The sequence below is a fragment of the Neurospora hispaniola genome (genome assembly GCF_033458365.1).
Source record: "Neurospora hispaniola strain FGSC 10403 chromosome Unknown B0T23scaffold_4, whole genome shotgun sequence".
NCBI classification, from domain to species: Eukaryota; Fungi; Ascomycota; class Sordariomycetes; order Sordariales; family Sordariaceae; genus Neurospora; species Neurospora hispaniola.
This window is the reverse complement of record NW_026944409.1, coordinates 3,463,396-3,486,382: the sequence shown is the minus strand read 5'-3', so window position 1 is coordinate 3,486,382 and position 22,987 is coordinate 3,463,396. Positions and strand designations below refer to the sequence as shown.

Sequence of the window (22,987 nt, the reverse complement as noted above, 5' to 3'; positions counted from 1 at the left end):
AGGCACCACCCACGCCCCGGTCAGCCACTGTGAAGAACGCCGGTGGAGGAACCCCTCTCAGCGCCGGAAATATCGAATGGAGGGATGGACCAAGCACAAGAGCTCTCGCGACTCTGGGAATCATCATGGGTGTCCCGGTCCCATATCAAATGCATCCACATACATCCGAACCAGAAGGACACGAGGGCGCGAAAAGGGTGCTTTGCGCAGAAACTTTCTGACAGCTTTGAACCCATCATGGATCACCCATTGTCTGACCTCAAAGTGGCAGATAAGCTTCAGATTTCCCCAAATTGCCAACGGCGGAGTCGATTCGCCGTCACCGGACAGCCGGATTCTCGGTATTTTGGTACAACAACAAGGGGGGGGGCAGTCCCTGACGATCGTTCCCTAGCGCCGGTTCGCATTGATTCTGTCAGTTCCTTTGAGTTTGGCAATAGCCATCAATTCAAACAGCACCCAGACATAACAAGGGAAGGATGAAGAAAATCAATTGTTAGATAGCATTATATTTATTCTGTATAAGATGTTATCGAGACCGTTTGGGCCAGCCTCATGGCCAAGGATAGACAAGGAACCAAATGTCTCGTGTCCATAAAGACCGAACCCAAAAGTCAAAAAACAGTCAAGTAAACCATCGTCAAGTGATGGCATGTAGCACTACTTTCATGCACGAAAGTCCCGAGAGCAAAGAGGACTAAAGTGTTTGGTAATAGTAGGGCAAAAAGTTTATCTTGGCACGATAAAATCCTTCAACACATGAGCGTGGGTATATGAGCTCAATGTTGTACACACTAATGCCGTTCAAGTTCACGATGAGATGGGGGAATGGGAGGATGGGATCGGGAATCCATGGTAAACTGACCTGGGGGGAAGGGAGATGGGTCTTCATCACACTGGAAGAAAGCAAAAACTGGGTATCATTTGTTATTCACAACGTCTGAAAGCAACCTTGGGACGTCTGCTACGGCGGAAGTAGGCAGTTCATTTGACCCTGATCTGATTTTGGTATGTCCAATACGCCAACCGATAGTGTAAGCGCCATGTCCCAACCGTTCTGGATTACACCATAGGTCGAATTTAGACCTTGATGGCGTTCTCGAGAGCCTTCTTGCGCTTGGCAATCTTCATCTGGGACTTGACGCCCATGATGCCACCACCCCACTGGCGGCGAGCCTGCTCGTTCTTCTCGAGGTAGCCCTCCTTGATGGCGGAGACGAGCTTGGCGAGCTCGTTCTTGTCCTCAGCGCGGACCTCAGTGAGGGCGAGGACGGCAGCGGTCTGAGACATACCATGTTAGTTCACTGCATGCTGTAGCTCTGGGATTATCGGATGCTTCATACCTTCTTGTGGACGACAGTGCCGAGACGAGCCTTGCCCTTGATGATGGCATAGGGGATGCCCATCTTGCGGCAGAGAGCGGGGAGGAAGACAACGAGCTCGATGGGGTCGACATCGTTGGGGATGAGGACGAGGGAAGCCTTCTTGTTCTCAATGAGGCCAACAACGTGGTTGAGACCGTACTTGACAACGTAGGGCTTCTTGGAGACGTCCTCCTTCTTCTTGCCCTCCTTGATGGCGGTAGCCTCCTGGAGGAGACGCTCCTTCTTCTCGGTCTTGGTCTCAGGGCGGTACTTGTTGAGGAGCTTGAAAGCCTGGGCAGCGGTGTTCTTGTCGAGAACCTGCTGGAACTGGGCGAGCGCAGGGGGGACCTTCAAGCGCATGTTGAGGATCTTCTTCTGGCGCTGGAGGCGGACATACTCAGGCCACTTCACCATGCGCGAGAGGTTGCGCTTGGGCTGGATAGCCTGGCCAATGCCGAAGTTGCGGGGGCGCTTCTCGATGAGAGGGTTCTGTTTGCATGTTAGCACACCGAGATTCGAAGAGGCAGATGGAGATGGAGCTGTTTTTGCTTACCTTGGGCGCCTTCTTGCTGCCAGCCTTACCCTGGGGGAAGGGGGCCGGAGCGGCCTTCTTGCCAGACTTCTGAGGCTATCATTGAGAAGAAGACATCAGTAAATGTTTTGGTCCATTTGACTTCAGTCTTCGTTAACTCTAGAGAGTGGCCGGGCAAGCATTTCTGCCATGCACGCGGATCCAACTCAAGCCAGGTCATCACCCGCGGCCCCGAAGGACCGACGAGCGGAAAACATGCAACTCAATCAGAGATCAAGAGCATTCCCAACATATCCCACATGCGCGCGTCGTAAAGACGATCGCAGAGGTCGTGAGTATCGAGTCGTAGTCGTTCAGGTGCTTACCATTTTGATTATCGGCGTTGGCTCAGGTTCCTAAGTGTACGTGAGGTGCAACAGACAAAGATTCAAAATCGAGAATTCCAACGCGCGGAGAAAAAGTGGTGGTGGAATTTTTAGGGTTGGCGGATATTTTGCGGCTGGTGTCCACTTGGTGGGGGCTGACGGAGAGAGACAGCTGTGGCTGGACTGGAAAATGAGTGGGGCGTTACAGCAAGCTTGGTCAGGTCTTGGGCAAACGCCACGGTGTGTCCCTTATCGGCAATCCAGGCAGCTTATCGCATTTTTCTGGTCTGGTCCAGGCCGCGGCCTGTCTTAAACGCTGATGCCTTCCTTTGACGCATCTTACAAATAATTTGTTGATGACTGCAGCACATCGGCATGTCTCAACGTGAGGTCGGGTCTGGACACTTGGTTACGCAGCAAATAACTTTCCCAGCATAAAAAACACCGTGGACTCAGGAAGGAACCCTCAAAATAGTATTCGACGACAACCCATCTCAGTCTTTCACTCAACCCCCTTCATCTCAGCCAAGATGGCTCCAGCACTTTGCGCCATCTGCAAAACCGAGCGAGCAAACATCAAGCGGCCGAAGAACCACGCCAGAGTCTGCAAGGGCTGCTTCCTTACACTATTCGAGGAGGAGGTTCACCATACCATCGTATCATCTAAACTATTTTACCCCGGCGAGCGAGTGGCTATCGGCGCGTCAGGCGGCAAGGACTCAACTGTGCTCGCTTCAGTCCTCAAGACTCTTAACGAACGTTACAACTACGGACTCGAACTCGTTTTACTCAGTATCGATGAAGGCATCAAGGGTTACCGAGACGACTCCCTGGAGACGGTCAAGCGAAATGCCGTGCAGTACGACATGCCGTTGAAGATTGTAGGGTATGATGAGCTCTACGGGTGGACGATGGACCAGGTCGTCGAGACGATTGGCAAGAAGGGCAATTGCACATACTGCGGCGTCTTCCGACGACAGGCGCTCGATCGTGGGGCCAAAATGCTCGACATCAAGCACGTGGTAACGGGACACAACGCCGATGATGTGGCCGAGACGATTCTCATGAACCTACTGCGTGGAGACATGGGACGCCTGGCACGGAGTACGAACATTGTAACTGGAGACGACAGTTCTGATGTCAAGAGGAGTAAGCCGCTCAAGTATGCTTACGAAAAGGAGATTGTCATGTATGCGTATCACAAGAAGTTGGACTACTTTAGCACAGAGTGCATTTACAGCCCGGAGGCGTTCCGCGGCACGGCAAGAGCTCTGATCAAGCAACTGGAGAGGATACGACCGAGCGCCATTTTGGATATTCTCCGTAGCGGCGAGGACATGGCGAGATTAGTACCAGGAGAGTCGGCTTCATCTTGTGGTTGCAAGGGCAAATCCAAGCCACCCGCGGCAACTGCTACAGAGGATGATGGTGGCATTGGCGGCTGTGGTTCAAACGGAGCTGCCTCTGGCAACGAGATGGCCGCCATGGAGAAGCAGCTGAGAGAGAACGAGGCTGCCGAAGAGCTCGAGGTTGATGTCTCAAAGCTCTCCTTGGCCGGCAAGGCACCGGAATCAGAGACAGATGGTGCAGTGCCCTTGAAGACGAACAGGAACCCCAAGCCAGTAACACGGCAGACATTGGGTAACTGCAAGCGCTGCGGTTACATGTCTAGTCAGGAGATTTGTCAGGCATGCATGCTTTTGGAGGGTCTCAACAAGAACAGAGCACAGATTCAGATCTGAAAAGCATTCTATACTCTGTGGAAGCACCATTAGGCAGTGCTGTCTACCTAGCCTGTATCTAAGCGTTCTGTTTTCCCGCACGGCTGGTATGGCCCGAATAGGGCGCCGTATTGACATCGTCGAACGTATCGGTAAGTGGTCGTCGGTGCGGGTCGTCGTGATATCGTTGGTGAGCCTGGTTCTCTCGATAATCTTCTTGACAATCCGCCCTGGAGGTGGCTGTTTTAAAGGTCGGTTGACCAATCACGAAAACCGTTTCTCAACCTGGAAGTGCATGTGTCAGTCAGTCCATGTGTATCGTAAAGCTCGGAAATCAAAGCAACATACTCTCCACGGGTTGTTGTACTCAAACCCATAAGGCGCATCTGCGGCATCTGTTTGCCCTCGTAACCATCCGGTAAGTCTGCGGTCGCGGTCCATCACTATAAAAACACCAATTGTCAGTCGCTGTCAGGGTGGATGTGCGCAAAGGCGCATCATGACTCGCGCAGTTCGCAGGTATAAGTGGTGCGTACTTTGCTATACAACAGTTAGCCCATGAGCTCAACGAGTAGCAGAGGGTTTACGCACTCTATCCCAGGTATCCAACGACCATCTCGCCTTCTTGCCGCCGTTCTGGGCAGTCTTGATGGCAGACAGGCCGGCGCCCGTGACGCCGAACATCTAGGTTTCCGTCAGCGGGACCCGATCCCCCCACCCCGCTCCGGGCGCACTGATCCGGTGGAGCTTACCGTGACGATGATGGCATAGGGAATGAGGGCCTCGAATGGGACAGGCATCGCGGCGGTTTCTCTGGACCTAGTCAATTCGGTCAGCCAAGCCGCAACACTATTTTTCGAATTACTTGGAACCGACCTAAAGTCGTTGTGCAATGGTATGATTATGTTGTGGCTTCTCTGTTGTGACAATCCGCAGCTAAGCAGTTGCAGTGGCCGGGATACAGGTCCCAAGTCTGGTGCGGTGATGGGATGGCAGATGCCGTGGAGCGTCTTGGACGAATTGGCGGAGACGGGCCGCGGATGCCTCAGGCGCTCAAAGGAAGTGGAAATCAGCTGGAAATGGAAGCTTTCGGTCGCCTGGGATGTTTCCAGTGGAGCAGAGACCACCCCCCCACCAACCCGCCTGGACCCGCAGGAGCTGGAAGCTTGGCGGTTGCATTGCAACTGACTAAGCACGTGTACCCTTGCACGTACATCGGCCCGGTAACGTAACCTCGATTGGTAAGGGCGTCTGGAACTCCAAAGGGACGGGCAACTTCTCAGGGACAACACTCCGCGAACAAGCACACTGGCACTTTGAGCACTGACTACGGCCCTCCACGACAAAAGAACAACTACGCGACGCGTCTTTTGACATCATCGACCTAGTGCGACCGCAGAACGACACGATACACGCAGCCTTGTCGCCCGGATCAGCGCGTTTTCAACCCCCCTTTCGAGCTGTCGCAAACAAAATCACCTGCTTCCAGTAGGCACCAGCGTCTCGCAGCTGCGGCCTCCAAGCACCACACCCACACAGAAAACTGTCGCCGATACATAAACTTGGGTCGCCTTCTACTGTTCATCCATCTCCAGGCATGATAAGGCCCGAAACACCAACTTCGAGCTAGCTGGTATGAGTGCCCTCTGGCCAGGTTACGCTTGACGAGACTTGCCAAAGGGGTGCCCGTGCGGGGAAGCCAGGCCGGGTGCTGAGAACAAAGCGGACAACCAACAAGGACAAAACAGAACACACACAACCTGCAATGGCCGACGAGCAGCTCAGGGCGGAGGAGCTGCAGCAGAGCGTCATGATGTCGGAACACCAGGCTGAGGCCAGTACCGCTGACGGGGACGTCGCAATGGTCGACCAAGTCACTATTACCTCCGAGACGTCCAACATCATCGCCAAGCCCGAGCCTAGCGAGGCCGACGAAGACCAAGAGATGCACGATGCACAGGAAGAGAACGACCACCACGACGAGGAAATGGGCGAAGGCGACGATGCCGAACACTCGGACCAAGGCAGCCACGACGGCCATGATGACCACGACCACCACCAAGACTCCGGTGATGAACACGGCGAAGAAGAGGAACACGACGGTGAAGACCCCGAGGGGTTCGATGAAGATGCCGAAGGAGACGAGGGCGACTCCGTCCACTCCGAGGAACATACCTCGCAACAACACCTACCAAGCGTGGAGGAGGACCATGACGATGACGAGGACGACGATGACGAGGGTGTCGGTGCCGTCAAGATAAAACCGGGTGACACTGACCATAGCGAAAGTGAAAGCGAGGAGGAGGAAGACGACCATTCGTCGGCAAGTTCGGCGAGCGTCAGTGATGCGGAATCCGAGGACGAGGTACACTGGGAAGATGCGGCTGAGCACGAACCTGCGGGCGACGAGGACGATGATGACGAGGGTTCCGAAAAGGGAGACAGTGGACTTTGCATGTTCTGCAAGCAAGACGAAGACCACGACCCGGCCGAGGAATTCGAGGAGTATCTTGCATGTGCTGGATGTGGAGACAACGGTCAGTACATCTTGTTCTGTTGAAATTACGGGATGGATTACGAACTGGTAAGAGAGAAAGCTAGAAGCTGACGGCTAGTAGCCCACCAGCAGTGTGCAAGGGAAGCGAATGCGTTGCCCAGTGATCAAGGTACGAACTTAATGGAGCCCTTCCGCATCGATACCATTGATGTTACATTACGTACACTGACCATAACTAGCACTCGACGCCTGGAAATGTCCGAATTGCGCCAGTGAAGAAGGGTCACAAACCGCCGCGGGGAAGAATCACGAGCCGACGCAGGTGAACGGGACGGAAACCATTACCCACCCCACCACACGCCGAGCGTCAGCACCCAAACTGGCTAGGGACCTTCTGCCTCCTCAAAAACACACAAACCCGGACTCCCACTCCGTCTTCAACCAACTCGTGCTGGACGAGGATCCTATGGATGGATCCCGCGTACTTAGGAAACGTAAGACGTCTTCAGTAGAACCCCCAGAGCACATAATTAGCCTTAGGAAGCGACGCCGGAACACCGTGGGCACCGAAGAAGAACCCGATGAGAGCACAGCCGGCCACGACGAACAAGCGAGGCCGACATCGGCCCGGTCATTGCGAATTAAGATCTCCAATCCTGCGGCCCCGGTCAACATCGTCAAGAAGACACGAAGCAGCATCTTGCTGCGCATGCGTGTAGATCCCACCAAGTTACAGCAGATAACATCGCAACCACCCAAGGGGAACAGCAAGCGATCAAGCCGGTCTGCTCGATCAGGTCGATCCGGCCGTTCAGGACGGTCTGGGCGTAAAACGTCAGGAAGATCAGGTCGGTCGCGCAGGGCGGCCGCAGCAGCTGATGCAATGGAACCTTCCACGGCACCGTTCGCTAGCACAAGCTATACCCAACCCTTTTATTCCTTCTACGATAAGGAGACAGATGAACTCAAGGGAAAGCCGTACGGTGGCATCCTCACCGACGCCGAGGCGGACACGTCCAAGACACTACCTCAACCCGAGGATCGTCGGCGTTTCGATGAAGCGAAGCAAATGGCCGAGGAGGAATGGCGACAACGACTCTTGAAGATGCAAGCCGAGATCGAAGCACCAGTCAAGAAGTCCAAGAAGACGGCCGGTCCAGCCAGCCAAATCGAGTGCATCGAGTTCGGAGGCTGGGAGATTGACACATGGTATGCCGCACCATATCCTGAGGAATACAGCAGGAATCGGGTTCTATATATCTGCGAATTCTGCCTCAAGTACATGAACTCCGACTATGTGGCATGGAGACATAAGCTTAAGTGCCCCGCAAAACACCCACCAGGCGACGAGATTTATCGCCATGGCTCGATATCCGTCTTTGAAGTCGACGGACGCAAAAATCCGGTCTACTGCCAGAATCTCTGCTTGCTGGCCAAGCTCTTCCTTGGGTCCAAGACCCTCTATTACGACGTGGAGCCATTTCTCTTCTACGTCCTCTGTGAATATGACCAATATGGCTACCATTTCGTCGGATACTTTTCCAAGGAAAAGCGCGCGAGTAGTCAGAACAACGTCTCGTGTATTCTCACCTTGCCTATCCACCAACGAAAGGGATACGGCAACCTCCTTATCGACTTCTCCTATCTCCTCACCAGGGTCGAGCAAAAGACTGGCTCCCCAGAAAAGCCTCTTTCCGACATGGGCCTCGTGTCTTACCGGAACTACTGGAGGTTGGTGATGTGCAAGTACCTCCTTGAGCACTGCTCCGGTGATCCCAAGGAGAAGAAAGGTCTGAGTATCAAGAAGATCTCCGATGACACGGGCCTCACGCCAGACGACGTCATCTCATCACTGGAGGGCTTGAGATGTTTGGTGCGCGATCCCCAGACCCAACTTTATGCCTTCCGCGTCGACCTACCTTACTGCCGGGAGTACGTCGCAAAGTGGGAGGCCAAGAAATACGTTCAGCTGGAACCAAAAGCCCTCACATGGACTCCTTACGTTATGGGCCGGAGCAATGCCACGAACTTTGAGCTTGGGCCAGCACTAAACGCCATCGCCCCTAGGGAGGACGACGAGACCAAGCCAACGGTTGAAGAAGGAACCGTTCTCAACGGTAATGCTCCTCAGCCTGACGGTCTGGCAAATCAGGTCGAAAAGATGGAGATTGACACCTCAGCTCCAACCATTCTCGAGTCAACCGAGCCTAACGAGCTGGGTATCGTCCAGCCCGAAGTTATCTCCCCTCGATCCGTCCTTAAAACCAACGGTCTCTTTCCCAACGGCTCCGTCCACGGCTCCGTCCACCCTAACGACGACCACGACCGGAAAGCTAAGACCGAACCGGACGCCGATGGCGAAGATAAAGAGAACCCCGACGACTGGATGGCCCAATATGAGGGTATCCCGCCTACTCGCTTCGAGGTCGTTCCACCGGTCAACACTTCCCGGCGCGGGGCCGGCGTCGACCGCATCCGAAACACCGTTGCCCGCCTACCAGCCGTCCGCACCAACGGCGGCAGCGCCGCCCGGCCACGAAACCCTCGCCGTACGAGCGGTGTCCGCCGCGTATCTTCGGCCATCAAGCCCCGCAGTAGCAGCAGCAGCAAGCGCAAAGCAGGTGGCACCGGTCGCGGGCCTGGCCGTTGGCCCAAGGGTACCAAGAAGAGCGACTACGGTAACGCCGAGAGTGGCCCGGGTTTTCCTCCTGGTTGGCTGGCGAAGCAGAAATCGCTCGATTCTACGACACCGAAGAAGGAGGGCGAGGAAGGGATGAGGGATACGGTGCATGTTACCCCTGCTGCGGAGAGCGCCGCCGGTTACAACATGAGCGGTAGTGGCAGTGGGAGTGGGAGCCGGAGTGCTAACTCTTCTGGCGCGAACGGAAACGGAGAGGACGCTGGGAGTGCCAATAACGGCGACAGCTTCAATGGCGGCGGAGAAGACGAACAAGCAGATATTACCATGAAGGATGACGACAATTAGGAATCAGTAGCGTTATCATGGAGGCCGGAGATGACGATAAGAGGGACAGGAAGTGAAGAGGGAGGAGCAAGGGCCACACCAAGAAGACGGCCAAGGGGAAGACCACGGAAAGTGGTAAGGTTTGCGTCTCCGAATCCCGCTTCAGCCAACCGTCCTGCTTCAGCGCCGCCAACCTGGAGAACAAAACCCAATAGAGCATGGTGGCGTGACCCGGGTTACGGCACTGACGACTCGTATCTGAAGAATGGTGGTGACAATGGTGAGGATGGTCAGGATGATGGTGATGGCGATGGCGATGGCGGCCATGACGACTCCTGACGGGGTTTTCCCTCTCGAACATGTCGATGCCCGCCCTCTTGTTCTTTCCTCTTCTTACCTCCTGTCAGTCTCTTCGACCCCATGTTGTTTCATTTATTTTCTACTCTACTATTTTACCTTGCTGTTACGTTTATTTCAAAAGATGGGGAAGGCAAGCTGGCTTGAAATTTGTTTTTCTTTTATTTTCTTCCATTCACCTTTTTTATTTTGTTGAAGATTAGGGCCTGATGAGGGCATCACGGATAGGCCATGGCGTCAGTAGGGCAATCGGAGTCTGGTTGGTCGGCGGTATAGGTCCATAGCATTTGATAGCGAGGGGCATCATTGTTCTTTACGTATGTAGCATCAGCACTTGAAATGTGATGCGCAGCAGTTATTTACTCTTGAAGACCCCCTCAATCGCATCGTGAATGTAGTTGGTAACCCCGGCTCTGGTAATGTTTTCCGTCGTGATAACTTCAGCAGCACTGTTATTGCTTCTATTTCTAGAAGAATACCAAAACCCAGAAAAAATCTCCACAAGGGTGTTCCACTGCATATGCAGCCCATTTCTGCCCTTGTAATTTTGCTTGACTCTTTCCGCGAATGATTTCCCCCCGTTCGTCACTTGTCCCGTCGCAAAAGAGCCTTTCTCCTCAGGGCAAGTCGTGAATGTTTACGTCATTTGCTGGAACTCGAAGCCCCTCTGCAGGGAAAAAGGGTCCCCATCATACTTGTAGAAATCCAGGAACAAGGTACACCAACAGACTGTGAATGGATAGCCTATCTCACAACACACTTGGGTTGAGCTCAGTGGGACCCCATCAATTCTCATTATGTCAGTCAGGCACAATTCGTGGAGTAAATCCCTGATGATATAAGAGGAGAGGGATTGATATTGTTGGGCATGATTTCTTCCTCATTGGGAGAGTCTGACTGGTCCCGGTCATAACACAAAGATGGAAGGCAGCGTAGAGGTACTTAGGTTGTTTGAGAACTGCCTGCTTGGTTCCGGGAAAGGGGGATGCCGATGAATGAGTGATGGGCAGTGACATGACCTGGAGTCAAGTGGAACTTGAACTGAATTGGGGGATCGTGCCAAGCCACTCACGGCCTTTCGTCACCGCAGCAGCACGCCCAGGATGGCGCAGGGCAGTGATCAGACTCGGAGGGGTTGGTTACTACCTAACACATGACAACTCAGGTAGGAAAACAATTCGGTAGTCGTCGACGGATATAAGGTACGCAAAGGAGAAATCAAAGGCTGACAGTGGGTTGGGTTCGGATATTTGGACTACTTACAGCCCAGATAGGTAGAGGTACATGACCCTGACATAATGATCGGCTACGGTATAAGCTGCCGAAAGGGGTCTAGCACTAACAGGCGGGTAATCTTGAAAAGATGATGAGAAGGGAACATCACCTGGGGCTGTTAGGGTTGCTTGGGACCGAATCAACTGCGTAATCTCAACCTAGGTAGGTAGCCCAGGCTGGGGAGAGGGATTTCTACCTCTATGTACCTACACTAGGTACCCAACGATACATTGCCCAAAACAAGCTCGAATCAATACCTAAAGGCTACTTGCTGGTGGTGGTTGGTTAGTAGTGAGAGGTTTCTTTCCAACAAACCGACGGGAGTTCCTTGCGCATTGGACTGGACCTGAACACTTGCTTGCGCGTCGCATCGTCACATTTGTAACAGTTGGTGGCCAACTGCTGAGCTTGGCCCCTCTCATTCAGGTCCCTCTTCCTTCTTCCACTTCTTCCGTCCTGTTCCTCCCAACATCGCCCTAATCACCTGCTCCCAATTGACGCCTCCTAACCTACCTAGGTTCACACGCCAATCGTCCAGCCTAATCTCCAAACATCCAATCCCTCCTCCACCCGGTCAACATCTTTTCCCACTCCCCCCGGCGCCGCTGTCCTGTTGACGGACGAGGATCCCCAGACGACCAATTTACCCCAGAGTTTAGAACAAGACCGACCTTGAACCTGCGCGCTCCAGACCACACACACGGCAAGACAAAGGCACAGCTTTTGGAACGGTACACACAACAAGCCGAGCGAATATAATTTGAAACCACGGCCTATCGTACCGAAGTACCTTGTGAGCGGCGTGGACCGATCGCCAAACCGTCGCACTACAACATCAACCACCTTCCCTGCCCGTCTGTAATTGCAATAGCTCCACTGCCGACTGATTGTAATCAGACGCTAACCACCGAACCGACGGCTTCCCGCGACACGCAACGAGAACTGTCCCGCTGAGCGAGACTCCCCCGACACAGCCTCTCATTCTTCTCTTTCTTTTTGACATCGATTCGATCTATCAGCTTAGTAGCTTCTTCGACGTCGAAGAAGCCCGCCCATCATGTCCAAGGTAATTCGCAGCGTCAAAAACGTCACAAAGGGTTACTCGGCCGCCCAGGTCAAAGTGCGCGATGGTGGGTCATTCCTCGCTCTCTTTCTGCTGTCGCTACTGCCTCTATCCTTCTTCCACCCACTGCGCTTCTCCCGCTGCGTGTGATGCCATGTCGTCCTTGGCAATGTGCGCTTCCAACTGGCTCGCTGGCCGACAGCCACACATCACCACCTCGTTTGAAGACATGGCTTGACTGACATTGACGCCTTTGATCGATTATAGCGACAAGTAACGACCCATGGGGACCTACAGGAACCCAGATGGGGCAAATCGCCCAGATGACGTACGGCACGTAAGTTCACCGTCTCGAGTTCCTCAAGCGACTACACCGAGTTCCCGTTAATGACTTGTTGTACCAACTGCAGAAGCACCGAGTTCTACGAAATCATGGACATGCTCGACAAGCGACTGAACGATAAGGGCAAGAACTGGCGTCACGTCCTGAAGGCATTGAAGGTTATGGACTACATTTTGCACGAGGGATCCGAGATGGTGGTGACGTGGGCCAAGCAGAACATCTTTATCATCAAGACCCTGCGCGAGTTCCAATACATTGACGAGGAGGGCAAGGATGTTGGAAACAACGGTAGGGAACCCACGCCAATTGGAGGCCTTGTTTTCAGTATGCTGACGTTCTACTACCAGTCCGTGTCGCCGCCAAGGATCTTACTGCGCTGCTCCTGGACGAGGAGAGGTTGCGCGAGGAGCGTACTGACCGAAGAGCCTGGAAATCGCGTATGCAGTACGGGGAGGAGATGCCCCAGCACCACGCCGAACCGTCGCGTCCCCGCCCCCGGCAGCATAGAGCACAGTATGCCGACGAGGACGATGCAGAGTACAAGTTGGCGATCGAAGCGAGCAAACACCAAGAGGAGGAGGACAGGAAACGACGTGAGAGGGCTCTCGCCGAGGTGGACGACGATGATCTCGCCAAAGCCATCAAGCTCAGCAAGGAAGAGGAGGAGCGAAGGCGACGGGAGCTCGAGGAGACGAATGCCGCGGCTTTGTTTGATGATACCCCAGCGCAGACGACCCAGCCTCAGTTCACCGGTTTCAACCAAGGCTATCAGCAAGGCAGTGCGGTGGATTTCTTTGCTAACCCACTTGATCAGAACCAGCTGCAGGCTCAACAAACTGCTTACATGAACAATGCATTCACCGGGTACGGGCAGCAACCAATGGGATATCAGCAGACGGGATACCAGAACGGCTTCCAGAACGGCTTCCAGCCCCAGCCTACCGGCATCTACGATCCTTACGGTCAACAACAGCAGCAGCAACAGCCCCAAGGTTTCATGGCCCAGCCAACGGGCTACAACCCATACGCGAACCAGCAGCAACAGCAGCCCCAATTCGACAACTCCTCGTCGACGTTGCAGCCCGGTAGTAACAACCCTTGGGCCAGCAACAATAACAACAACCAGCAGTCAGCCATCAAGCCAATGCCGACAGGATCGAACAACCCATTCGCGCAGAAGTCACCGTACAAGGCGCCATCGATGCCGGCATTGAGCAGCCTCCCCGAGCAAAAGACGCTATCATCCTTCCCCCAAATCTCCGTCACTTCCTCTAATTCGCCATTTAATACCTTTGGCTCGCAGTCCCAGCAACAGCAGCAGCCCCAGCAGCAACAACCTCAGTTTCAACAGCAACCGCAGCAGCCCCAGCGAGAACTCAGCGAGCACGAGCAGAAGCTTAACGCCCTGCTCGCCAGCGGAGAGGGCATGGACACGTTCGGCAACACGGGTAATCTCCGTATTCCGGCGCAACATACCGCCCCTGGAACGTTTGTCAACAGTGCAGGTGCTGGCCTGAATAAGATCACGACCGAGGCGACGGGTAACAACCCTTTCTTGAAGCAGCAGTTCACGGGCTTGCCGACGGTATCGTACGGAGGTCAGCAGATGCCTGCGGCGACGGGGCCGGCCGGTATGGGCATGAACATGGGTTACGGCGGTATGAGCGGGGGATATCAGCAGCAGCAGATGGGTAGCAGCAACCCATTTGCGGCGGGTGGTCAGCAACAGCAAAGGCAACAGCAGGGTGGCCAGGGTGATTTGATCTCTTTCTAGGAGGAGGGAGATGAAGCCGGTGGCGGTGTCAAGAGTGCTCAAAGGTCGAGCAACTGAGTAGAAGGGGCCTGAATAGCGAAAGAGGTGGAGAAACAACCTAGAGAATCGGGAGCAGGCAGGGAGTGAGAGCAAGGTGTGTGAGAGAGAGGAACAGAGTTATTGGATTGGGGAGTGGCTCTAAAACTCTGACTGCGTTGTTGTTGATTTCATGGTGTATAGGGTTGGGATTTTGTTTGTATGGTATTATTCTAGAGACCCCCAGTTACTTTTTCTTTATCTTTTTCAAAGACGCATTATTACACGAGTGTTCAATGTTTCCACGTTCATGGTGTGTTTGGGGGTGTAGATAGATTCCAGTCGCCATTCGATCTCAACATAAGTAGAGTGGCACGGCTGATTTCAAGGCAACACGGGGAAATGATCAGCGCGACGAGCTAGTCGAGCAACTTCAAGCAGATACTGGTGATAATGGCAAGAGACAACCTGAAAGAATAAGAAATCCACGGAACGTATTTGAGATTTCGCAAGCGACAAATGTGTTTTTCGAAACTTTGCCATGCCTGAGACAGCACAACCACACCAGAACGACCGAGAAGACGAGAACAACGAACCGTCCAACACCGGGGGATTTATACCCTATTACCTTCTAAATCGGTGCTCTCGTAATTCTGACACAGTTGAAACAGCACCAAGATCTCCCAAAGTGAGGCTATCAGCAGAGAATGTCGGCGAACAACACACACAATCTTGTCTGAGTGGTCGAACCCGTCGTGATCTGTTAGTAATTGTTAAGCAATCCCGCAAGGCAGACTTGGCTTCATTAATAAGCTGGGCCTCTTCGCCAACCAGGTCGCTGAATCGAGGTAACTAGTGTGCAAAGAGTCCAGGCAACTACGCCGGATGTGTGACCACGTGATTGAGAAAGTGAGATGACCAAGGTGTCGGCGGGCTGTCGGGACGAGAGGAGACTTTAGGGTAGTTTGGGAAAGTATAAAGAGCTGCCAGAGTTGCCTTGAAATGTTTGTTCGCTAGAGTCATCCATCATCTTCTTTTTTCAACTTTATTTCTTCCTGACTGACTGTCGCCTTGTTGGTCTATCTGTGTCTCTGCCGGGTCTGTTCAAAGTGTCATTGATTTGAATGTTACGGTTGTTACCTTTGACCAATTATCATCAGGTGGTCATAGCTAAGTTCCGTTCTTCCCTCTTGCTTGGTCCAACTGCCTGCGCGGGCGAAAGTGGTGCACGAGCCATTTCCCGCTGTTTAAGAATCCAGTTGGACTAGAGTATCATCCACATCGTATGATTGGTTGGAGGACAGGCTAAGAGTGGATCCTTAGTTCTTGGCTTGGGCCCGGCCGCTGTTCAGTTGTTCCCCAGCAAATTTGACGAGTCGCCCAGGTTCCCTTCTGTCTCAAGTTGGTTCTCTTGCTGCCCCGGTTGTGTTGGTCTGTGTTTTCCAGGCTGTCTGTCTGTCTGGAGTCCATCGGCTTGAAAGTGTGTCGTTCCGTTGTCGTTCACCACTCTCATCGCGCCTTCACCACCCGACCGGATTCAGCCAAGCACTGCTCACTGACTGCCTTACAGAGCAGAACGGGACAAGGCGTAGAAAGAAACCCTTCAAGAACCAACTGAAGGAGGTGGTCCACGCTTTGCGATATCTCAGCTGGCTACTTACCTTACTATTCACCCTTTTTCTAGTCTTTAGCTTCACCGCTATTCTTTGATCTTTTAGTTGTGTTTTGACCAGCCCATTATCCAAATCTGTATAGACGAGGCTGTTTGTGGTGTTTTCTGCCCGCGAGCCCCCCTCTCCTCCCCCCCCCCCCCCAAATACTCGCGCACCGGGCTATCGTCAGTCAACCCGTCCATCGCCCGACCCCCCCCCCCGACCGTCGGTTTTTTTTGGACCAACGCGTCAAAGGGTGCCACTTCGCGCATCCAAGACATTTCTTCTCCCCACACCCACAACATCCAACATTCGCATCCACATTTCAATCCATACATCAGTCTGCATCGATTGATCAACAACAAACAAGTGCATAACCACCAAAGCTAAAACAAACGACCACATCACCCACCGCCTCCACCCCCATTGTGCGCCCAACGCGCGAATCATCGATTTGTTTCCCCGTCCCTCTGCCGCCGACTTGACGGCGCGAGAAGGACAACATGTCATTCTTTGGCGGCGGTGGCTTCGGCCAGAATACTAACACAGGCTCCGGCTTTGGCTCGAGTGGCTTCGGCACCAACACCGGCACCACTGGCACAGGTATGTTTATTTCCCTTTCCCTTTCCCTTCCCCTTCGTCGACGTCGTTGTTGTCAACTCCCTCTTTCGGAGCTCCAAGCTTCCCTCGCTTCTCTACTGCGTCATACTCCACACGCGGTCCCATGCGAAAGCTAACATGCGACCTCGTCGTCCAGGTTTCGGCTCAGCCACTACTGGATTCGGTGCCCCCGCGCCTACAGGCACCACCGGCGGTGGCCTCTTCGGCAGCGGCACTACTGGCACGACAGGTGGTGGCTTCGGCACCAACACAGCGGGCGGCTTTGGCACTGGTGGCGGATTTGGAGCTAAGCCTGCCTTTGGATCTACCCCTGCGACTACTGGCGGAGGTCTCTTCGGATCTTCCACGACTGCGACCACCGGCACTGGCGGCTTCGGCAGCACAGGCTTCGGCTCGAATACCGCGACCACCGGCACAGGCTTTGGATCTGGTGGTGGTTTGTTCGGCGCTAACAAGCCTGCGACCACCACCGGCTTTGGCGCTCCCGCAACTACTGGTGGGTTCGGCGCCACCAACACCACCGGCGGCTCCCTCTTCGGTGGCGGCGGTACTACCAGCGCCTTCGGTTCCGCCAACAACCCCGGCATCGGCACCAATGTTCCCGACCCCCCGGGCACCGCGATCGTCCCCTTCGCTCCTTTTCAAGAGAAGGAAGCCAATGGGTCTCAGGTCTCGTTCCAGAACATCTGTTTTATGGATGCTTACAAGAAGTGGTCCCCCGAAGAGTTGAGATTGGTCGATTATCAGCAAGGAAGGAGATTCGGTGGTCAGGGCGGCACTGGTGCTTTCGGGACCTCTACCTTTGGATCGACTGGCTTCGGCGCCAACACTGGCACGACTGGCGGTTTCGGCAGCGGCACCACCACTACCGGCGGCGGCGGCCTGTTCGGCAGCGGCACTACTGGCACGACGGGTGGCTTCGGCTCTTCGACTACGGCGAATACTGGAGGCTTCGGCTCTCAGACGACGGGGGGTTTGTTCGGTCAGCAGAACAAGCCCGCCACTGGTGGCCTTTTCGGATCGAGCACGACGACTCCTGCCACCGGCACTGGTCTCTTTGGTAGCGGCGGTACGACGGGAGGATTTGGCTCTGGCACTGGCACGACGACCACCGGCTTCGGTCAAAACACTGGTACTACTGGCGGCGGTCTCTTTGGGCAGCAAGCTGCTAAGCCTGCTGGCTTCGGCTTTGGGACTACTGGTGCTACCACCGGTACCGGCACCAGCACGGGCACTGGCTTTGGTACGGGTACAACCGGTGGCTTTGGCACCACGGGCACCCAAGGCACTGGCGGAGGTCTGTTCGGAAACACTGCTCAGCAGAACACTGGTGCTACCGGCGGTGGCCTCTTTGGTACCCAGCAGCAAACCCAACAACAGCCCGCAAGCACGGGTTTCGGTGGCTTCGGTACTCAGCAGCAGCCTGCTACAGGAGGCGGTTTGTTCGGCAACACCCAGGCAAAGCCCGCAGGCGGCCTTTTCGGTAGTGGCACTACTACTGCTCCTGCTACTGGTGGTGGTCTCTTTGGCACTGGCGGGACCACGGGCGGTTTCGGCCAGCCGAGCACCACTCAGGCTTCTGGTGGGTTGTTTGGTGCTAAGCCTGCGGCTACGACTGGCACTGGTCTTTTTGGAACCACCCCGGCTCAGCCTGCTGCCACTGGTGGACTCTTTGGCGGCCTTGGTACTCAGCAGACCCAGCAGCCTGCCACGGGAGGCGGCTTGTTCGGCACTGCCAACAACCAGGCGAAGCCCGCGGGTAGTCTTTTTGGCTCGGCTCCCGCTGCTGGCGGTGGCCTCTTCGGTAGCGCCCCTGCCCAGCAGAGCACCGGCTTGTTTGGACAGACCAACACTCAGCAGCAGGCTGGTGGTCTTGGAACCTCCCTTCTCGGAGGCGCCCAAAACCAGCAAGCTCCCCAGGCCTTCTCTGCGGGTATCAACGATATCAACGCCTATGGCGCTGCCACGTTGTTCTCTAACCTGCCTGACAACCAAATCCAGAACCCTGGTCCGCTCGCCACCCCCCTCAACGGTACTTCCAAGGCCAAGAGCCGCTCGATCCTGCCCATGTACAAGCTGAGCCCGGCGAATGCCTCTCGGATGGTTACGCCCCAGAAGAGGGGTTTCGGGTTCAACTACAGCACCTACTCCTCCCCGATTAGCACCCCCGGCGGTTTCGGACAGAGTCTTTTGGCTGGTAGCGTCAACCGCGGTCTTGGAAAGCCCGTCTCCACCACTAACCTCCGCCGTACCTTCAATGCTGAGGACAGCATCCTCACCCCCGGTGCTTTCTCGGCGAACAACAACAACCGTCTGCTTGGCTGCAGCCACAAGAAGCTTATCATTAACAAGGACATGCGCAGCGACTTGTTCCAGTCTCCGGCGGCCAAGGGCAAGCTTCTGCAGGACGGCAACAACACCAGTGCCCGTAAGTTGACCAAGAGAGTCAGCTTCGACACCAGCAACGTTGAGGCGACCCAGAACGGTGCTGCCTCGCAGCAGGAGTTCCACGATCTTGACGATGACAGTGACTTGGGCTTCCTGAAGCCTTCCTCTGCCAATGGCCGCACTAACGGCGCTGTCAACGGCTCCAAGGCTTCTGATGCTTCCCCCGAAATGGAGCAGATCAAGGGCAACGAGCTTGCCATTGTTCCCGAGGAGTCTTCTGTCGCGTCTCCTTCTAGTGTCGACGCCAAGCCTGTCAAGCAGGTCGATGCTGGCTCTTACTGGATGTCGCCCAAGTTGGAGGAGATCCAGGCCATGAACAGGGTGCAGCGCCAGAGCGTTGTTGACTTCACGGTTGGTCGCGAGAATGTCGGAAGTGTCCGTTTCAAGGTCCCCGTTGACCTCAGCAACATTGACGTCGAGAACTTGTATGACAACATTGTCCTCTTGGTGCCGCGCTCCTGCACCGTTTATCCCAACGCCGCCACCAAGCCCCCGGTTGGCAAGGGCCTGAACGTTCCCGCGTTGATCTCGCTCGAGCACAGCTACCCTCGTGGCGGACTTCGTGTCGGCGGCCGTCGCCTTGAGAAACACATCGAAAGACTGAAGACGATCACAGATACCATTTTCGAGAGCTACGACATTCCCACTGGTGTTTGGTCCTTCTCCGTTGAGCACTTCACCACCTACGGTCTTGTTGATGATGATGAGGACTCCGAGGATGAAGAGATCACCGAGGTTGAGCTTACTCCCCGCCCTTCCACCGAGGCCGTTGTTGTTAAGAACGAATTCACCTCACCCGAAGTCGACCCCGATGACACCTTCGAATATAGGCACAGCACCGGCCGTCGCGCCATCCCCGGCGCCTTTGACCAGCGCGCCATGTACGATGATGAAGAGCTTTTAGATGCCGATCAGCAGCAGGGTATGCACTCCTCTCACCCCAAAGGAGCCGATGCTCCGTTGCCGTCTCGGGAGTGGCCTGACGATGAGAGTATGGTGGATGGACAGGACGCGTACGATCCCGATGCTGAAAAGTCATCCCAGCTTGACCACGAAGAGCAATACGACCTCGCCCTCACCCAGATCGCCGACAACACCAACAACGTTCCCGCCGGTGTCCTCAGAGCGCGGATGAGAGCCGCTAAGAGATCGACAGCCCCTACTAAGATCGAGGTTGCCGGTGGTGATGATTGGACACAGATTCTGCAGGCGAGCGTGCGGGCGCCAAGGACGGTAGATCGGAACTTGCTACGGGAACAAAACGAGTCGGGCGAGGCATGGGAGGCCAAAGAGAGCGGAAGTCCTGCTCCCCGTGAGCCAGTTGTGCATGAAGGGCGAGGGTTCGCGACGAGCATTGACTTGATGAAGTCGCTTTTCGAGCAGGCAAGGGGCCCAGCTCAGCCTGCCCCTCCAACAGGGGGGTTCCTGAAGGTTGGTGCTTAGCCTGTTTCTTCTTTCCTTACCTTACAAGCTTCCTTTTTCTTCTGATGTGTCGTCTGCTGCTCAAGCTTGGTTTATGTGTCTTGTGAAGCTTGCACGGCTATTTTGTACCTTACTACCTTTCTATTCGCCTACACTATTTGTTGTATGAATACAGACTAAGACTTTCTCTTGCTTTATAGTGGCCGTACCAAAAGCGCGATAAGGGTGATGACGAAGCCGCCGCCCCTGCTCCCCGTGCCACCTGGGGTCCTAACGAGCTCTTGATCACCACTGCCAATGACGAAGCTAGCCTTATCCCCGTCGAGGGAGGTGCCTCTGCCTCGGAGACCAAGACAGCCCTCAACAAGCTCCAGCAGTATATTGAGATTACTAACGCCCACCACGATGTTCCTCTGAATGAACTTAAGGATCTTACTGAGGACGATCCTGTCTGGGACTTGGCTTTCCTTCTTGCCAATGACGAGGCTGAGCTTCCCGCTTTCTGGAAGAAGTTGGTCGCTGCGGATACTGACCGCTTGCTTAAGGAGGCGTCTACTCCGGAGGAGAAGGCTATCATTCTTCTCGCCGGTAACCGCATCTCTGATGCCTGCGACCAGTTGATTGGCGGCAAGGACTTCCGCCTCGCTACTCTTGTTTCCACCATCGGTTCGCAGAGCAAGGACCTCAAGACCCAGTTGGATGACTGGAGAGAGGCGAATGTCTTGTCTGAGATGTCCGAGCCTATTCGTGCTCTCTACGAGCTCCTCTCTGGCAATGCCTGCGTTTGCGCTGGTGTCAAGGATGCCCCTATTGAGAGCCGTGCTTCCTCTTTTACAATCGCTGAGCGCTTCAACCTCAGCTGGATGCAATCCTTCGGTCTGCGTCTCTTTTACAACAGCAAGACCGCTGATGGCGAGCTCGACATTTCCAAGGCCATCTACGCCTTCCAGGACGATATCGAGCAAGACAAGGAGCCTGAACCCCAGAGCCCCTTGTGGACTCTCCTCAAGACCTTCGCCACCCGTGAGTTCAACTGGGCGGAGTCCGACCGTCTTGGCTGGCTGCTCACCCGCTCCATTTACTTCACCCACCTCATCTCCTTCGGTCCCGACGCCGAGCAAAAGCTCGACCAGGCATCCGTTTCCTTCGCCTCCTCGCTCACCGCCCAAGGCCACTGGGTTCCCGCCACTTTCGTCCTCCTCACACTTTCCGACCCTGTCGCCCGCGAGACAGCCATCCGTGACCACCTTGGCCGCCACGCCCACCTCATCGGCTCCTACCATGAACCCAAGTCCCCCTTCTCGGCCCTCCGCCGATTCGGTGTCGCTGAGTCCTGGATCTGGGAGGCCAAGGCGCTCGACTTCCGCGCCAAGCAAGACCATCGCCAGGAGTTCCTGGCGCTCGTGTGGGCAGGCAACTACAAGGAGGCGAATACGGCGTTCGTCGAGCGCGTGGGTCCCGATCTGGTCATCGAGCGTGACTGGAAGAGGTTGGTCAAGTTCGCACAGCTGCTATTCAAGGTTAAGGAGAAGCTTGGGTCTGCGCAGGAATGGGAACGTGGAGGAGCGGCGGTTTATCTACTTTATCCGCTTAAGGTTGCGGCGCTGAGGAATAAGTTGCCTGCTGGAGAGGATGAGGAGGACGAGAGGAGACTTGACAAGTTGTTGGTGGATGGACTGGTTGCGCTGGGTGATAGACTCAAGGCGTCGGGCGCGAATGATGTCAAGAGGGAGGCGGCGGTGGCGGATATGGCGGAGGAATTGATCAAGGGACGGGTGAATGGTCAGAGCGAGATGGGTGGTATGGGTGCTGATCCGAGGTTGTTTGGGCTGTTGCCGGAGGATGTGAAGGGGGGGTATATGAGGACTATGGCGCTTGAAGGGATGTGCTAATCTCTGGGAACTGGTGTGTGGGTTGATGATTGGTCTTGGTTCGTAAGGCTAGGATAGATGATGAGTTGTTGGTTGGATGGTCTGTCCCAAGTGGAGGGACGACGACGAGTGAGAAGCGAGAAAAGAGTACGAGTAAAAAAAGAGCCTTTGAGACTTATTTTAGTGGTATTTGGAATTTTAGCGGTATACAGAATGTTTGCTTGGGTCATTTGAGTGGCGTTTGTGTTGATGAGGGTGAGTGTGAGTGTGTGTCTGTTGGTCTACGGAGTGAAAAGGGGACTGTGATTGGTTATGGTGTGTATATATTATGCCCTTGTCCACTAAAACGCAGATAGTCATACAATTGTAGTAGTTCGAAACACGTCTTAAGCAAAGTGCCAGATGACAAATGTATAATGTAGCCAAAAGTGTGAACTCGCGAAGTTCGGCTACAGATAAAGAAGGTCATTGCTAGCCATGAACGGGATTCTCTGTACACGCGTAGCACGCTAAAAAGGGGCCATTCAATAGCGATCACTGTTTAGCGCCAAATTCTCTTCCACGACCGCGACCACGTCGCAGGAGCTGAGCTTACACTGCCTCAATGAGATGAGTCCAGAACTCGGATTTGATAAGGGTCATTTGTCTTATCTTTTGCTCAGATCATGGTGGAAAAGCATACTAGGCGCTGCTCATGAGGCA

General features: G+C 54.6%; 6 protein-coding genes across 6 annotated transcripts; 4 read left to right on the top strand and 2 right to left on the bottom strand.

Annotated features, from left to right (window-relative positions):
- Nucleotides 1-647: 647 nt before the first annotated feature.
- On the bottom strand, nucleotides 648-2,078 carry B0T23DRAFT_442683 (putative ribosomal protein L7a.e.B, cytosolic; the record flags this gene model as incomplete). The annotated part of the gene is made up of 4 exons (XM_062840827.1): nucleotides 648-1,281; nucleotides 1,344-1,853; nucleotides 1,918-1,992; nucleotides 2,055-2,078. 4 exons carry the CDS (start codon nucleotides 2,076-2,078, stop codon nucleotides 1,081-1,083), a joined length of 810 nt encoding a protein of 269 aa, XP_062693318.1. The 3' UTR covers nucleotides 648-1,080.
- Nucleotides 2,079-2,567: 489 nt separating this feature from the next.
- On the top strand, nucleotides 2,568-4,321 carry B0T23DRAFT_151567 (uncharacterized protein). The gene has a single exon (XM_062832544.1). It carries the CDS (start codon nucleotides 2,792-2,794, stop codon nucleotides 4,001-4,003), a length of 1,212 nt encoding a protein of 403 aa, XP_062693317.1. The 5' UTR covers nucleotides 2,568-2,791; the 3' UTR covers nucleotides 4,004-4,321.
- B0T23DRAFT_429086 (uncharacterized protein) lies at nucleotides 4,247-4,782 on the bottom strand (the record flags this gene model as incomplete). The annotated part of the gene is made up of 4 exons (XM_062840168.1): nucleotides 4,247-4,267; nucleotides 4,331-4,425; nucleotides 4,570-4,666; nucleotides 4,735-4,782. 4 exons carry the CDS (start codon nucleotides 4,780-4,782, stop codon nucleotides 4,247-4,249), a joined length of 261 nt encoding a protein of 86 aa, XP_062693316.1.
- Nucleotides 4,783-5,559: 777 nt separating this feature from the next.
- On the top strand, nucleotides 5,560-9,587 carry B0T23DRAFT_151511 (uncharacterized protein). Its single transcript, XM_062832543.1, has 3 exons — nucleotides 5,560-6,519; nucleotides 6,601-6,648; nucleotides 6,719-9,587. Exons 1-3 carry the CDS (start codon nucleotides 5,748-5,750, stop codon nucleotides 9,463-9,465), a joined length of 3,567 nt encoding a protein of 1,188 aa, XP_062693315.1. The 5' UTR covers nucleotides 5,560-5,747; the 3' UTR covers nucleotides 9,466-9,587.
- A 2,546-nt stretch (nucleotides 9,588-12,133) lies between these two features.
- On the top strand, nucleotides 12,134-14,256 carry B0T23DRAFT_316739 (Epsin-like protein ent1/2; the record flags this gene model as incomplete). The annotated part of the gene is made up of 4 exons (XM_062834952.1): nucleotides 12,134-12,206; nucleotides 12,407-12,476; nucleotides 12,550-12,770; nucleotides 12,830-14,256. 4 exons carry the CDS (start codon nucleotides 12,134-12,136, stop codon nucleotides 14,254-14,256), a joined length of 1,791 nt encoding a protein of 596 aa, XP_062693314.1.
- Nucleotides 14,257-16,136: 1,880 nt separating this feature from the next.
- On the top strand, nucleotides 16,137-22,676 carry B0T23DRAFT_453850 (nuclear protein 96-domain-containing protein). The gene is made up of 3 exons (XM_062841189.1): nucleotides 16,137-16,526; nucleotides 16,681-20,423; nucleotides 20,615-22,676. Exons 1-3 carry the CDS (start codon nucleotides 16,427-16,429, stop codon nucleotides 22,304-22,306), a joined length of 5,535 nt encoding a protein of 1,844 aa, XP_062693313.1. The 5' UTR covers nucleotides 16,137-16,426; the 3' UTR covers nucleotides 22,307-22,676.
- The last annotated feature ends 311 nt before the right edge of the window (nucleotides 22,677-22,987 follow it).